The sequence below is a fragment of the Medicago sativa genome, chromosome 5, assembly GCF_051527215.1.
Source record: "Medicago sativa cultivar Bolivia chromosome 5, Bolivia_mono, whole genome shotgun sequence".
Classification (NCBI taxonomy): Eukaryota; Viridiplantae; Streptophyta; class Magnoliopsida; order Fabales; family Fabaceae; genus Medicago; species Medicago sativa.
In genome coordinates this window covers 71953242-71967062 of record NC_140753.1, presented here as the reverse complement: position 1 = coordinate 71967062, position 13821 = coordinate 71953242, and the positions used below count along the sequence as shown (strand labels likewise).

General features: G+C 32.6%; 2 protein-coding genes across 2 annotated transcripts; one reads left to right on the top strand and one right to left on the bottom strand.

Annotated features, from left to right (window-relative positions):
* Positions 1 to 4280: 4280 nt before the first annotated feature.
* On the top strand, positions 4281 to 6345 carry LOC146924679 (uncharacterized). The gene is made up of 3 exons (XM_085709644.1): positions 4281 to 4445; positions 5357 to 5668; positions 6120 to 6345. The coding sequence occupies exons 1-3, from the start codon at positions 4425 to 4427 to the stop codon at positions 6165 to 6167; spliced, it is 381 nt and encodes a 126-aa protein (XP_085565770.1). The 5' UTR covers positions 4281 to 4424; the 3' UTR covers positions 6168 to 6345.
* A 315-nt stretch (positions 6346 to 6660) lies between these two features.
* On the bottom strand, positions 6661 to 12544 carry PYD2 (pyrimidine 2). The gene is made up of 12 exons (XM_085709640.1): positions 12413 to 12544; positions 12065 to 12278; positions 10794 to 11063; positions 10464 to 10675; positions 9963 to 10083; positions 9178 to 9265; positions 8999 to 9077; positions 8421 to 8508; positions 8285 to 8325; positions 8126 to 8178; positions 7834 to 7990; positions 6661 to 6993 (listed from the first exon to the last, which is right to left on the bottom strand). Exons 1-12 carry the CDS (start codon positions 12512 to 12514, stop codon positions 6802 to 6804), a joined length of 1617 nt encoding a protein of 538 aa, XP_085565766.1. The 5' UTR covers positions 12515 to 12544; the 3' UTR covers positions 6661 to 6801.
* Positions 12545 to 13821: the final 1277 nt, after the last annotated feature.

Sequence of the window (13821 nt, the reverse complement as noted above, 5' to 3'; positions counted from 1 at the left end):
TCGTCGCCGCCCCTTTTCAATCTTAATGGAAGATAGCAAGTGTTTTTTTCCTCCAGAAGACGACAAGAAAACTGCAAAACAACTTAGGGAACATATCATTAAAGTTAGGAAAGCCGCTGATGAGGAATTAGCTCCTTGTCAAATCATATCTATTTTACACTGCAGGTTAGTTCTCCTCTTCCTCATTCTATGTTCACCATCTCCCGTTGATTTTTTCTTCCTTTGATAATTGGCAAGATTTAGAATTTCCTTGATTTATTTGCAACAACTTTTCACGTATGATCGAGAAACTCACACCGTTAGCTTTCTCAAATGAACAATCTGCTTCGTTTTTGTGATGTGATTGCTTTCAATTTTCATTTCCAATTTTCTGATTTTGATAAAAAAAAATTCTCATCCTTTCTGTTTCTTTCCCATGAATGTAACAATCAATCAAAATCAAAATCAAATTATTTAATGTTGTGTACTCCTCACCCTGTTGGGAATTCAATTTTCACTCAACCTGTATGTGAATTGAGTTTAGTGACATAAACTACTCCTAGTTGAATATATATATATATATATATATATATATATATATATATATATATATATATATATGAGTCAGGATCCGTTGACACCAGGTGTCAACGGATTCGTTGACACCAAATCTAAACCCTCTATTTTTTTTAATCAAAGGCTATTAATAGTTCTCCAAATGAGCTCCGTGTCTAGCTATTTTACCATACACGCTGGATTTTTTTTAACAAATTTACTAAAACTCCATTAGAAAAGCTTTGTTTTCTTTCCATTAGATCCAGTCGTGAATAAATTAAAGGTGTGGGAATTCGTTCTCAATCTCCAATCTTCACTCCCCTTTGTTAATTACTTATATGGATAGCAAATCCTAACAAAAAATGTATGCAAAGTTTAATTTATGAAATCGAAACAAAAACGAAATTAAAGGTGTGGGAATTGAGTTTATGAATAAATTAGAAACAATAGATAGTGAATCGTGAATCATGGTTGTTAATTTCTTCTGTTGAGTTTATGAATAAATTAAAGGTGTGGGAATTGAGTTTATGAATAAATTAGAAACAATAGATAGTGAATCATGAATCATGGTTGTTGTTAATTTCTGATACTGAAAACGAAATATGACATAATCATAAACATGTCAATTGCACATATTCATGTCATAAAAATAGCAGAGAAAGCAATAGAGAATTGGGACGGTAATCACATGAGAGTGGTCACATGGTATTTTTAAATGAACAAACAAAAGCCTTTGGATCAAAAGAAATCAACGATTAATATTTGGTGTCAACGAATTCGTTGACACCTGGTGTCAATGGATCCTGACTCTCTCTCTCTCTATATATATATATATATATATATATATATATATATATATATATATATATATATATATATATATATGAGGGGGGATATGTTGACTTCAAGAGTAAGTGTTTTAACTTACTCCAAATCTTAACCTTTAATTTCAATATTGATTAATGGCTTAGATTAATTGATATGGTAGGCTTTAATTTGTTTCTCTATTCACAAAATAACAAAACAATAGATGTCTTTTAATTGATTGATTTTTTTTTCTTCTCCCTTGCTTTTTTTTTTGTTTTCACCCTAAAAAATTCCTTTCCATTATAACAGCAAAACTAAAATGGGTGTTTGTGTCGGTTCAAGAGACCTCATAGGACGTTAGTGTAATTACCTCTTCATCAACTTCATAAAAATGCTTGTTTATTGAGATTGAACAAGATACCATAAACAATTTAAAATCAAACAAAAGCAAAACCAAGGAAGCAAAGATACCAATGTTCGCCTAACCCTAGTCAGCCACAGCCTTTCGTTCGTTCATTCATTCATTCATTTCATTACCACCGTCACAAAACCTTTTTCTACTATAAATCTTTTTCTACATTATGAAAGTTGATTTTTATAATTCAATATAATTTTAACGTATCATAATCTCACAAAACAATAACAAATAATAATACAACATTCTCACAAAACAATAACAAATAACATAACATTAATTTGATCATCAATCCACATAATCTCACAAAACAATAACAAATAATACAACATTCTCACAAATCAATAACAAATAACACAACATTAATTTGATCATCAATCCACATAATCTCACAAAACAATAACCAATAATACAACATTCTCACAAAACAATAACAAATAACACAACATTAATCTGATCATCAATCCACACGTGAATTGCATCTTAAAACTTATAATCATATATAGTAACATTAAGAAACACATAATTAAAATACAAACATCAAACAAAAATAATATGCAATAATTAAAAAAGTGACACGTAATAATAGATTAAATGATCACTTAAACATATAGTCTAATTATGATATTCTCATAACATCCTAAACACAATTGTTATGGTTACACGACATCTATGTTAAATAAACCTCCCTTTATATCTAAGGATTATTTTTTGTTGTACTTTAACTCACAAAGAGATGATTTTCATTGTCTAATTATCTGAGAAAGAGATGATTTTCATTGTCTAATTATCTGAGAAATTACTAGACTTCAAGTATAAGAAAGAATATCAAACTTTCGTGTGAAATTATATAAAAATAAACACAAATTATAAATTTTACCAATCAAATAATACTTTTGATAATTGAGATTCAGTACTACTATTATGTTTGTGGAATTACTTGATCCACAACAACAAACGAATTGGAAACAATTTGTAGTTATAACTTTGGATTTTTACTTAGATTTTGACTATGAGTTTAGATGAACGAACATATAAATTGTGATTTATTAAATAAATTAAGAATATGAAAAATACGTAGATTGTCTCTCTATAGAAAATGCGAGATTCAATTCCCTAATATGACATTTTTCAATTAAAATACCTCTGATTTTTAGCATCAAGAATACCCTATTTCTAGGATCATAGATATCTAAAGGAAGGATGAAGTGGTCATTGATGCCTACATCAACATTTGTCACATCAAGAGCCCACTTGGGTTGGCCTGGTGATATTGACTTGAGACCTGGGAGTGTGCTCCTCCTCGATGTCTCAAGTTCAATTTCCCCGGTGTCAATTTAGGTGGGCTAATTTAACTTCTTAAAAAAAAACATTTGACACATCAAGTATATTATTATTGTCATTGATGAGATTGTCATCATTCAATTTTCATTAGATTGTTCAAGATTATACTCTTTTGGTCAATCTATCATTATTCTTGATGAAGTTGAATCGTGCTCGTCGATGAAGCTGCCGCTGTAATCTTTTTTCTTCTTTCTCTTTAGCTCCCACTATAACTTTGTCTTTCACTCGTTTGCCTTTGTATTTTGATGTACAATGCTACAATGTTGTTGTTGCAAGGTAAGGATTTGAACTCCTTTTAGTAACATCACATGATAAATTTTAAGAATTTTGCTCTTTACCTAAATAGTTTTGCTCACTCCCAAAGTAAAAGTCCAAAATGCCCCTACGCAACTTAACATGCGTAACGTGAGTTAACATGCGCTAGTTATATCGTTCCTTAAGTCACGTTCAAAATACACTAGCGCATGTTAAGTTGTGTAGGGGCTTTTTGGACTTTTACTTTGGGGGTGAGCAAAACCATTTGGGTAAAGAGCAGAATTCAAATTTTAATTAGGAACAAAAATTAAACATTTAAGTATTGTTTTTTTAGGATGGTCCCCAAATATATTTTATATTTTGGGGCTATAATTTTGGACTAAAAATCAATCAATGGGATATAATATGTATGAATGAGTGTCTTGGAGAGTGTGATGTTTTCCTGATATTGTGTTGGTAGCAATATTCATTGCAAAAGAAAAAACGCACAAGGCTATTTTAATGCAATATTATTGTTTTTCATCGTAGACAAATAAATATATAATTTGTAGTTTTTCTTAAGGGGGAGGAAAAGTTTATGTAGTTATTCGACTTAAAAGTAAATAAATATAAAATAATGCTGACATATATCTAAAAGTGGCACATGCCAAAAAATTAGTCTGGCATAAGTTATTTTTACATTTTTTTTGTTGGAAGTTGTTTTACATTTTGTTATTGAGAAGTTACATTTCTTTGGTACAAAATCGTGTGTTGTTCAATATAGAATAACCATATATACACTAAACATGCAGAACCACATTTTTTGTGTGTCTTACTTTTACTCTTATCAAAATCACACATATAAAAATCCGTTAACCCCGTTGAGCCGTTCCTTGTAGATTAGGGTATGATTTAAATACGAAGCATAACAAAATGTCTATAGTTTTATCATAGTTTCTATGATTAAACACCCCATGACTCTAACATCAAGATACCATTCAATTGGTCATATATCTTGAAAACGTAGCATTAGTAACATCTTAATTTGTATAGCTTCTTGTTCTTAGGTCCCTCATCTCTTCATTCCTCCATGGATCAAAAGCAGGGAATGGTAAAGCCTAAACCTATGTAATAAAATGTATAGAAAGACAAGGAGCAACTTTATCGACCCCGCGTGTATTAAAAAATCACATATGGTTTCGAAAGTATGGTTTTGACAGCATAATTTGTTCCAATGTCTGCTTTCAGACGACATATAAATTGTGTATTTTCTGGATGTGTACGTTCAAAATGATTTAGGGGGGATAAAATGTTGCTCCTGAAGAAATTTTTGGAAGAACATTACAACCTTCTGAAAGATTAAAAAATTGTAATTGTCTTTTAACATGGCCAAGAAATGGAAATTTATAATGCTACATGCTTATAAGCTAGAGTTTTAAATTAATTGTTACCGAGCTTTATTATTTTAGGTAGATATTTGAGAGATTCCTATTAATTGTTCAAAGTTGTACAATTGAGTGTTTCTCAAGTTACTGGAAACATCATATGATTATTGGGTGAATCACATTCTAAATAATGTTTTCCTTTTTATATTCTTGACTTCTAACCAAAGTTTCTCTTGATGCAGCAATCAATGGTTATGTGTCCAAGCTCATCTTATGACCTTGTTGAGAATTGATTGTCATTTGATATATTGTAGTCAATATATTATAGATATTGTCGAGAAGTATATAAGAGCCTTGAGCTTGTATTGGTTGATGTGCATTAAAAGGGGGGCATTAACCAATACAAGGTCAAGAAAATCGAGATTAGCGTTTTACGATCTTGTATTTGAATTGGAAGTTTCGAACATTGAACTTGAAATGGTTAATGTGCTTTGATCAAGGGGGCATTAACCCAATACAAGTTCATGACGAAGCTTCCATTTCGAAACAAACTTTGCTTTTTTCTTTTCCCAACTACATGTCAAAGAACGAGTAACAACAAAAGTACTAATTACAATGTATGATCCTATTTATGCAGAAAAAACATGCTAAATCATCTGTGCCTCAGTTCGGAGCGTGGGACCAAAAGACTATGGGAGCTACCAACTATTCGATGGTGTTTACTCAAGCTCGTGCGAACAAAAAGCAGCAGAAAACTGACCTGACTGAAGTCAAGCGTAGCAGCGTTGGGACTGAAGAAGAACTTGCCAAAGCTATTAATCACAGGCAAGGACATCCACCTCAAGGTTATCATGCTCAACCCGCTCATGGCCGTGCTCCTCCTGCTCAAGTTCAAGCTAATGCTCAAGTTCATGCTAATGCTCAAGTTCAAGAAGATCCTGTAGTCATGGTGAGACCATTTTCTTTAGTTGTTATTTAAGTTGAATGAATATTTTTTTTATTGTACTTGAGATTCTATGCTGGGAGCTTCAACTTCCAATTTTGAATACATTTTTTTTAGCAAAGTACTCCTTCTAGATTTGGTCCATGCCCCCTTGATCAATGCACATGGATCATTTCTAGGAGGAGTACTATTGTCAAAAGCAAAATATAACATAGATTAGACAGAGGTCATAGAAGTCTATTTCGGCTTCTGTCATTATGTTTCTTATCTACAGGTGTATTTTTTTTTTGTTTTATTTAATTATGGTTGCCGATCCATACATGAGTTACACCTCCTTTGGTGTTTCTATGAACCTGAACATGCACGGCTCGCTCGAAAAGGGACATGAAGTGAAATGACAATACTGGGGAATCAGTGAATGCAACTTCTAATACATTTGTTGAACATTATCATGCAGGGGAAAAGAAGGATTCTGACCTACATTAATTGCTGTATTAGGCCTTGATATGATAAGAACCATACAAACATATCAACTCCTTCATATTCAAAACAATGGCATGCTATAATGCTATATACTAGGATCTATGCCTTGTAAATTTTTGTGTAGATGAGACAAGTTCAATGGAAACTTGACCATTACACATTGTACAATATCTTATAAAAGCTATGGTCACTTTTCTTCAGTTGCTTTTGATACTGTCTAAGAAATATACAGTACATCAATGGAAAATGTTGCACGAACAATATATATATATATATATATATATATATATATATATATATAGGTTTTGTTACAAGCCACCCTTTGGTGGTGTCTTTTATCAAGTCACACCTTAAGGTGTGATTTTCACTTTTTAGTTATAACTTTGCTAAAGGACACCTTCCTAAAAGTAAGTTGGTGTCTTTTCGCAAATGCTCATAGAGTAACTTGATAAAAGACACCTTCATAAAAGTGTCTTCTATCATAACCCATATATATATATATATATATATATATATTATGATAAATTAAATTATATATACATGATGCTTTACTACTGCCAGTACATTGTACATGAAATATACATATTCTTTATTTGATCAGACAACTGGAATTACATACTTTATCTCCCTTCCTCCCTAACCAATGATGACAGAAATTAAGCAGTGGACTTTGCCCGCTTAACTGGGGCTTGAAGGGAATTTAGGTAAGCGGCATCCTTCTTGTCGATTCCATCAAACAAATAACTAAAAGGTGCCATTTGAATGTATCTCCCAGAACCAGGAACAACCTTCAATTCATTATTTTCCCAAACAACTCTTCCTCCTGCTATAGTCACTTCAATTTTCCCCTGAAATAACAATTTCGGAAGAAAAAAAACTTTCAATCTTGATATCACATGACAAAACTTCAAATAATGAACAATATATACATACTAGCACATTTTGAATGAACCCATAGGAAACTGACAAGGTAAAAGAACAAAGACTGAACAAATTAAGTAATGAGTGGCGAGAGACTCAAATCTGTATGTGTGTGAGGACGCATGCATGTATGTGAGAGAGAAAGAGGTTGTTTAGGAAAAGAAGCCACATTTAGCCCAAGTTGTTGCAGTGAAGGGCCTATGTGCAATTCCTAAGGCAGTGTGAATTTTTAAGAATAACTAGTAAAGATCCTGTGTAAGATTGCATAGATGTGTGGAAACTAGAAGTGTGAAATCCATCCATGTATCAACAGAGATAGAAGACTTTTCTTCAAATAGTTAGATAGATAGACTTATTTCTGCTGGTAAAAAAAAAAGGTAGAATTATTTCTCACTGATAGGCCACAAAATGAGATATCGATTATAACATAATAAATTAATAATATGCCTAAGGCTAGAATGACTTCTAGATGTCAAATATTAAGCCATTAAAGATAGTGTTGTAGCATTTGCAAAACAAATGTTCCCCACCCAATTCAAAACTAGACACAGCTGCATGAATGAAATTCTTTTAATTGATTATGACTTTATCCAAGTTCTTGCTTTACAATATACCATTTGTACCAAGCTAACTACGAATGTGGAGGCCTAGTACAAGCGCAAAATCAAACCCCGAAAGAAAAAATGAGACACTTTAAGTAGTCATCGGGAAGTTAATTAACTTCAATCCCTAGACCTAGACGGATCAGATAATATTTAAACCAGTACCTTTCCTTTCCTTCCCTCATAGACATTTGTGTCCACTCTAGAGTGGTGTGACTTTGCAGTTATGTCAAAACTTGAATTTGGATTGAGAATTATAATATCTGCATCAGAGCCAGGAAGAATCGCTCCTTTCTTTGGATATATATTGAAGATTCTAGCACTGAAATGATAGTAGAAATAAAAAAACATAATTTTGGGATATTTGCCAAACATTTTTTTCAAATCAAAATAATGAAAACAAAATCCTATCTATAACAGGATGCCGAATTTTACTTCGATTGATTGAAAAACTTACCATTCAGTACTTGTCAAGCGGACATAGTCGGTGACAGATATTTGGCCAGATTCCTGTGAGATATACACCAATAAATTCCAGTTAGAAGGTTATCATGTCCTCCGTTTTACCCGAACCTAGCAAGATAGGGAAGGCTACGGTGGAAATATATTATCTTACCACCATGATATCCCATACCACGCGCATCCTTTCTTCAATACCTACAGTTTTCAGGTTGCAATGCGTTAGTAAGAAAACATTTTAAAATCGTCCAGAATGTATTTAGGCCGCAGATATCTAAGGTTACTGTGATCACCATTGACACCGTTAGGAATTTTCCGGAAATCGTCAATTCCAAAAGCTTTTTGGGTGGAATTAAAGACGCAATGATCAGTTCCTACCAGCTGCAAATTCGTAAAATGTATCCTTTGGTCAAACGAACGATCTTAGCAAAGAAAATAAATTTGAGCTAGGGTCTAGATAAAATACAGAAATCAGTAATAATCAAAACTCAAAAGTGCTACTCCATCCATCTCATGCTAAGTGTCACATTTGAAATATTTATTTGTCTCTTATTATTTGTCATTTTAGAATACCAGTAATGCATTAGTTATCGTTTTTTACTAATATACCCTTATTTATTGTATCTCACTTCTCAACTCATCTAACTACTCTACCAACTTCTATATTAACAAGGGTACAATAGTAAATAAACTCATTTTATCATGGAAATGAGTACACTTGTGACTTAAGAAATGTGCATAAGCTTAAACGGGACTTAACATGAGACAGAGGAAGTATGATTCATGTTATGGCTGAGACCATCCTAACTACTTTCTCAGGTTCAAACTATCTCTAAATGATTGCTGAACCTAACTCTAACTCAATATGAACCTGTAAAACTCCTGTTGAGAGGGCAGCTTGTAGGGCCTTATCATGTCCTTGTTTCCTAATAGGGGGACTCATGACATACCTGAAACATGAGAATGAAATATGGCTTATATATTCTTAAAACTGAAGACAACGAAAGAATAACAACTAAGGAAAAATATGTAATAGGTGAAGGCACTTGCTTTGCTGCAGTATCAAAGTCAGGATGCCAAAGCCACGAGTCATCAAGGGCTAACCCAGACAGTACAGGCTCTCCAATTACTCTTTGTCCTGAAGTAAAGAAAACAAACAAGTCACCTACCAAAACTAGGTCATTTGGGAACAAAAGCACTTAAAATGTCAAGATGGAAACATATAAACAAGTAGGAGAGCTCACTAAAATTAAGTTATCATTTAAACATATAACGTCACTCTTGAAACACATTAATCCAAGGTTGTCGAACTCAGATATCTGTAAACTCGTGATTTCTTCATAGACTAAAATACTACAAAAGTAACATTTGAAACATCTATCATAATATGTAAACACAATTTAATACTGTGCACAGTAAATGTTCAACATTTATCTTAGTAATAAAGCAAACAAAATTTACAAAATCAGCATTATAGAATAATTTTTTCATAAGTTTAAGCAAACACGCTCTAAGTCTCAGATTCATAGTTAAGTTCAAGGCATTCAACTATTTGAGTAGACCCACGTTTTTCTATAATAGAGTAGATTCAACATAATGACATAGCAAAAGAGTGGAATTATAAAGTGTTGTCAGGTTAACCTATTCATGGCTATTATAATTTAAGTACCGCAGGTCTTCTTTTTACATTTATTCTCACTAAAGAGACAAGAATATTGTTGTGCAAATGTATGAATTTTTCTACAAACGGACACCTAGCCTTATCGCTATATGTTGTAATTTTATGCTTTCTCTACATAATCTAGAATAGCACTACAAGGGTTAAAGTAAAGAACCTGATTTCCTGGCCTTCGCAACTTCTTCCATTGCATCAATGCTCATGACATGAACCACATACAAAGGAGTATTTACAAAATCTGCTAACCGAATAGCACGAGCAGTTGCCTCGCCTTCCAACTACACATGTAGCTACCCAAGTCAAATAAAGTGGTGTTCTATAAATCGTACTAACAGATATTTAGATTTTAATCACAGAATACAACAAAACAAAACAAGTAATCAATTTAATCACATAGCAACTAAATGTGATTTATCCCAGTATGCAAATTTAGACATTAGTAGCTAAGAACAGTCAACTCTGGTTCAGGTATGTGCACCGAAGGCTACTAAGAGTGTGACTGTCAGAGATGTAAAGGCAGGGTTGAAAAACGAGGATGTAAAATAATGTATTCTATGGCGTGGTAAAACAGTGGAAAAGTTGAAATGAAATTCTATTATTCTTTTGAATTCTTTTACTTTTATAAATTCCTTATAAAAAGAATGAAATTGAGACTAACCACTGCAGGCCTTGATAGAGCATGCCCTTCAGGTCCAGTTATTCCAAGCTCTATCATTTTCTTTTGCCCTTCATACACAGCGTCTCCATTTTCTGCGTGGACCATAGCTAAGGCACCAAGAGACTTGCACTTTTTAAATCCTTCTAGAAGCAACTCATCACTGATCATAAGAGATCCTTTGTAAGCCATGAAAAACTTAAAAGAATTGATACCTGCAATTAGAAAATGAAGATATAGTGCCTGAAGTAAATTCCTTAGAACCCTTCCACAGGGTTATTACCTCATAATAAACAAAAATATAAAAATGCAGAAAAGAACATAAATTATAACCTTTCTCCTTGACCATGAGCTCCATTTCTCTTGAAACAGTTTCATCCCATTTGGTAATAGCCATATGGAAACCATAGTCCATGCAAGACTTCTTTGCCTTCTTTTCATAGGCTTCAAAACCGGCCGTTAAACTCCCATTAGTTGGTATAACGAAGTCAATGTGCATAGTTGTCCCACCAGCCAATGCTGCGGCCTGGCCACTGAAGAAGTCATCCACCGCCACAGTGCTCATAAACTCCATCTCTAGATGGGTATGAGGATCAATGCCTCCTGTTAGTAAACAAAAAGATGGATGCATAGAGTTTGTCAGAATCTGAAGATGATGATAGATGATATCAAATTGACATCATGATGGAAAGTAAAAAAATTAAACTTCATACATACAACATGTGACAATACTAAGGTGATTTCATTTCAGAAGTAGTTACATCTAGATATTGAGCAGTTAACTACTGAATAGTTGTTAGAGCATCACCAATGATGCGAGCCGCCTTAGTTTGTTTAACCCAAGTTCACTATATAACTTCAATTAAGCAAATCACTCACTTTTCACACAAATGGCAAAACTCTTCAAAACATTCAATATGTCTCAGATTGGCTTGCTTAAGTTGGCCTTAGTGCTTCTTTCACATAAACATTTACTATCTTTGTCCTTAAATTAATACTTCTAAATGGATTAGAAGACAACAAGTGAGAGTTAAACACACACACACACACACACAATAGTGTATTTTAGGAACATTCATACACAAAAAACACACATTAAATGCACCAGCTATGTATATCAATATATATGAAAATTGCAAAAAGAGCTTCTAATAAGACACAAATGCAATATGATGCTTAATTCTTTTTCTTAATTCTTAATTATAGCTAAGACTGGGTCGCTTGTATAATATCAGCCTCAGGTTTCATATTGGGCTTAAATCATCTTTCGGACCCAACCTGTAAGGTGAGGGGTGCCATTCTTTATAAGCTCATTTCGGACCTTATAACTTTCCTATGTGGGATGATTTTTTTTTTTTCTCTTCGCAATATAAGAACACATTTTCACCCTAATATCTTGCGAAACACTCTGATAGTATAATCTCCAAAAGTATGGAAAAACTTATGAAACACTTACACAGACACCGGACACAAACCTACACTGACTCGTAAACACTGATAATAATTTGAGAAAATGACCACATGTGTCCGTGTCAAACGAGTCGGCCACTAACAACATAACTTTAATATGAATTGTCTGCGCTACATGTCAAAAAAGGTCTAACCTGGCATAACAAACTTGCCAGTGGCATCAATGACATATACATCATCTCCAACCGTGATAGTTGGATTAACAGCAACAATGATGCCATCTTCAACATAAACATCAGCAATTTGTTGATGATGAGCATTGACAACAGTACCACCTTTGATCAACAACTTGTTGGATGATGATGTTCCACATGTGGACTCTCCGTATCCAATTCCAGCTTCACAAAACTAAATTCCACAGTTCAAATATAGTTAGACCATAGCTTTTGTAAAACTTTGAAAATATAAACAGTCAACTCAAAAAAAAAAAGTTTTAATTAATTGAATGTATGTGTGATACCGGACACAAGGAAGTTAGTTACCTGATTGGGCTGTGATTGAGCAAGCGAAGAGGGAGTGATAGTGATGATAAGAAAGAAGACGAAGTGAAGGAGTTGATGATTGGTGAAAATAATCAAAGACATGATCGTTCTTTAAACCACGCTTCAATGTTATGCTTCGATCTCGTTTTTTTCGTTATTTATTTCCATTTTCAAACCAATTACCGTAAACTAAGCTGCTACTTGGAATATTATCACATTTACATCACCACACAATAGTCAATTTTTTTATTTTATTTCAAAAAAACAAAATCCATTTGTTTTTTATTTCAAAAAACAAAATCCATTTTGTTTTCACAATTTTCTCCCAGTACAATTTTCACTAAAATAAAAACTCATATTATAATGCATAAATTATAAAAATATACTACTAAATAGTCAATAAATTATTATTAATCTGTTAAAATTAGTCTCTCATTTCCTTTAAAAATAAAAAGAGAGAATTATAATTCAATGACTAATGGATTAAAATTAGTTTAGCGATTACTCAATACATTTCTATAGTTTATGGATTAAATTGATAAAAAAAATGATAGTTTATTACTTTACTTTCTTTTTCACTCAAAGAAAGTGCTGATGTGGCAAATTCATATAAAATTTTAGCTAAGTTTAAAAAATTTGTGACAAATATTTAAAGGCAATAGTTACGGAATTCTTAAATTGTTACATTTACATTTTTGATTTAGTAAGAATATGAACATAAAAAGAAAATGTGAACTGGTAATTAATTTCATTGCATTGTTACATTTACATTTTTGATTTAGTAAGAATATGAACATAAAAAGAAAATGTGAACTGGTAATTAATTTCATTGCATTGTGAAAGAGAAAACTCATTTTCTTATTTTTCATATTTTTTGAAATATGTATATCCATGAAGCACTCACACTTACTCAAAAAAATCTATGGAGCACTCACACAAACACTTGTACACAAAGCTAATAATTTGAAAAAATAAATCATTTGAATTTATTCACATGTGTCGGTGTCGTGTCAATGTCCGGCACCGACACATGTTGGACACCAAACACGCCTTCGATCAGAGGTGTCGGTGCTACAGAATGCATATTTCTATGCTACTGGACTTTTTGAATTTCTATATTTTCTTTTGTGGTTTGCGAAAAACACCAAAACTCAAATGTTCCGCACACTTTATGGATCAAAAGCCTCAATTTAGAAAGAAGTATATGAAGAAGCTACGGAGATATGATTTTTGTTAAAATTCTAAACTAGATTATATTTGTAATCACAGTTTATTTTCCTTGCAAGTTATCAAGAAACCGAACAAGAATCATATATACGCACACACAGCAAAATAAATCAAAGAACAAGAATCATATGCACACACAAAATAAATTGAAAAATATACAAATTAAAATAACCAAAAGAAAC

Coding starts and splice junctions, on each gene's coding strand:
- LOC146924679 (XM_085709644.1), top strand. CDS start 4,425: ATGGATCAAAAGCAGGGAATG. Junction 4,446..5,356: donor TGGATCAAAAGCAGGGAATG/GTAAAGCCTAAA, acceptor CTATTTATGCAG/AAAAAACATGCTAAATCATC. Junction 5,669..6,119: donor AAGAAGATCCTGTAGTCATG/GTGAGACCATTT, acceptor ATTATCATGCAG/GGGAAAAGAAGGATTCTGAC.
- PYD2 (XM_085709640.1), bottom strand. CDS start 12,514: ATGTCTTTGATTATTTTCACCAATCATCAACTCCTTCACTTCGTCTTC. Junction 9,266..9,962: donor TGCGAAGGCCAGGAAATCAG/GTTCTTTACTTT, acceptor TCTTTACTTCAG/GACAAAGAGTAATTGGAGAG. Junction 8,326..8,420: donor AATTCCTAACGGTGTCAATG/GTGATCACAGTA, acceptor TGAAAACTGTAG/GTATTGAAGAAAGGATGCGC.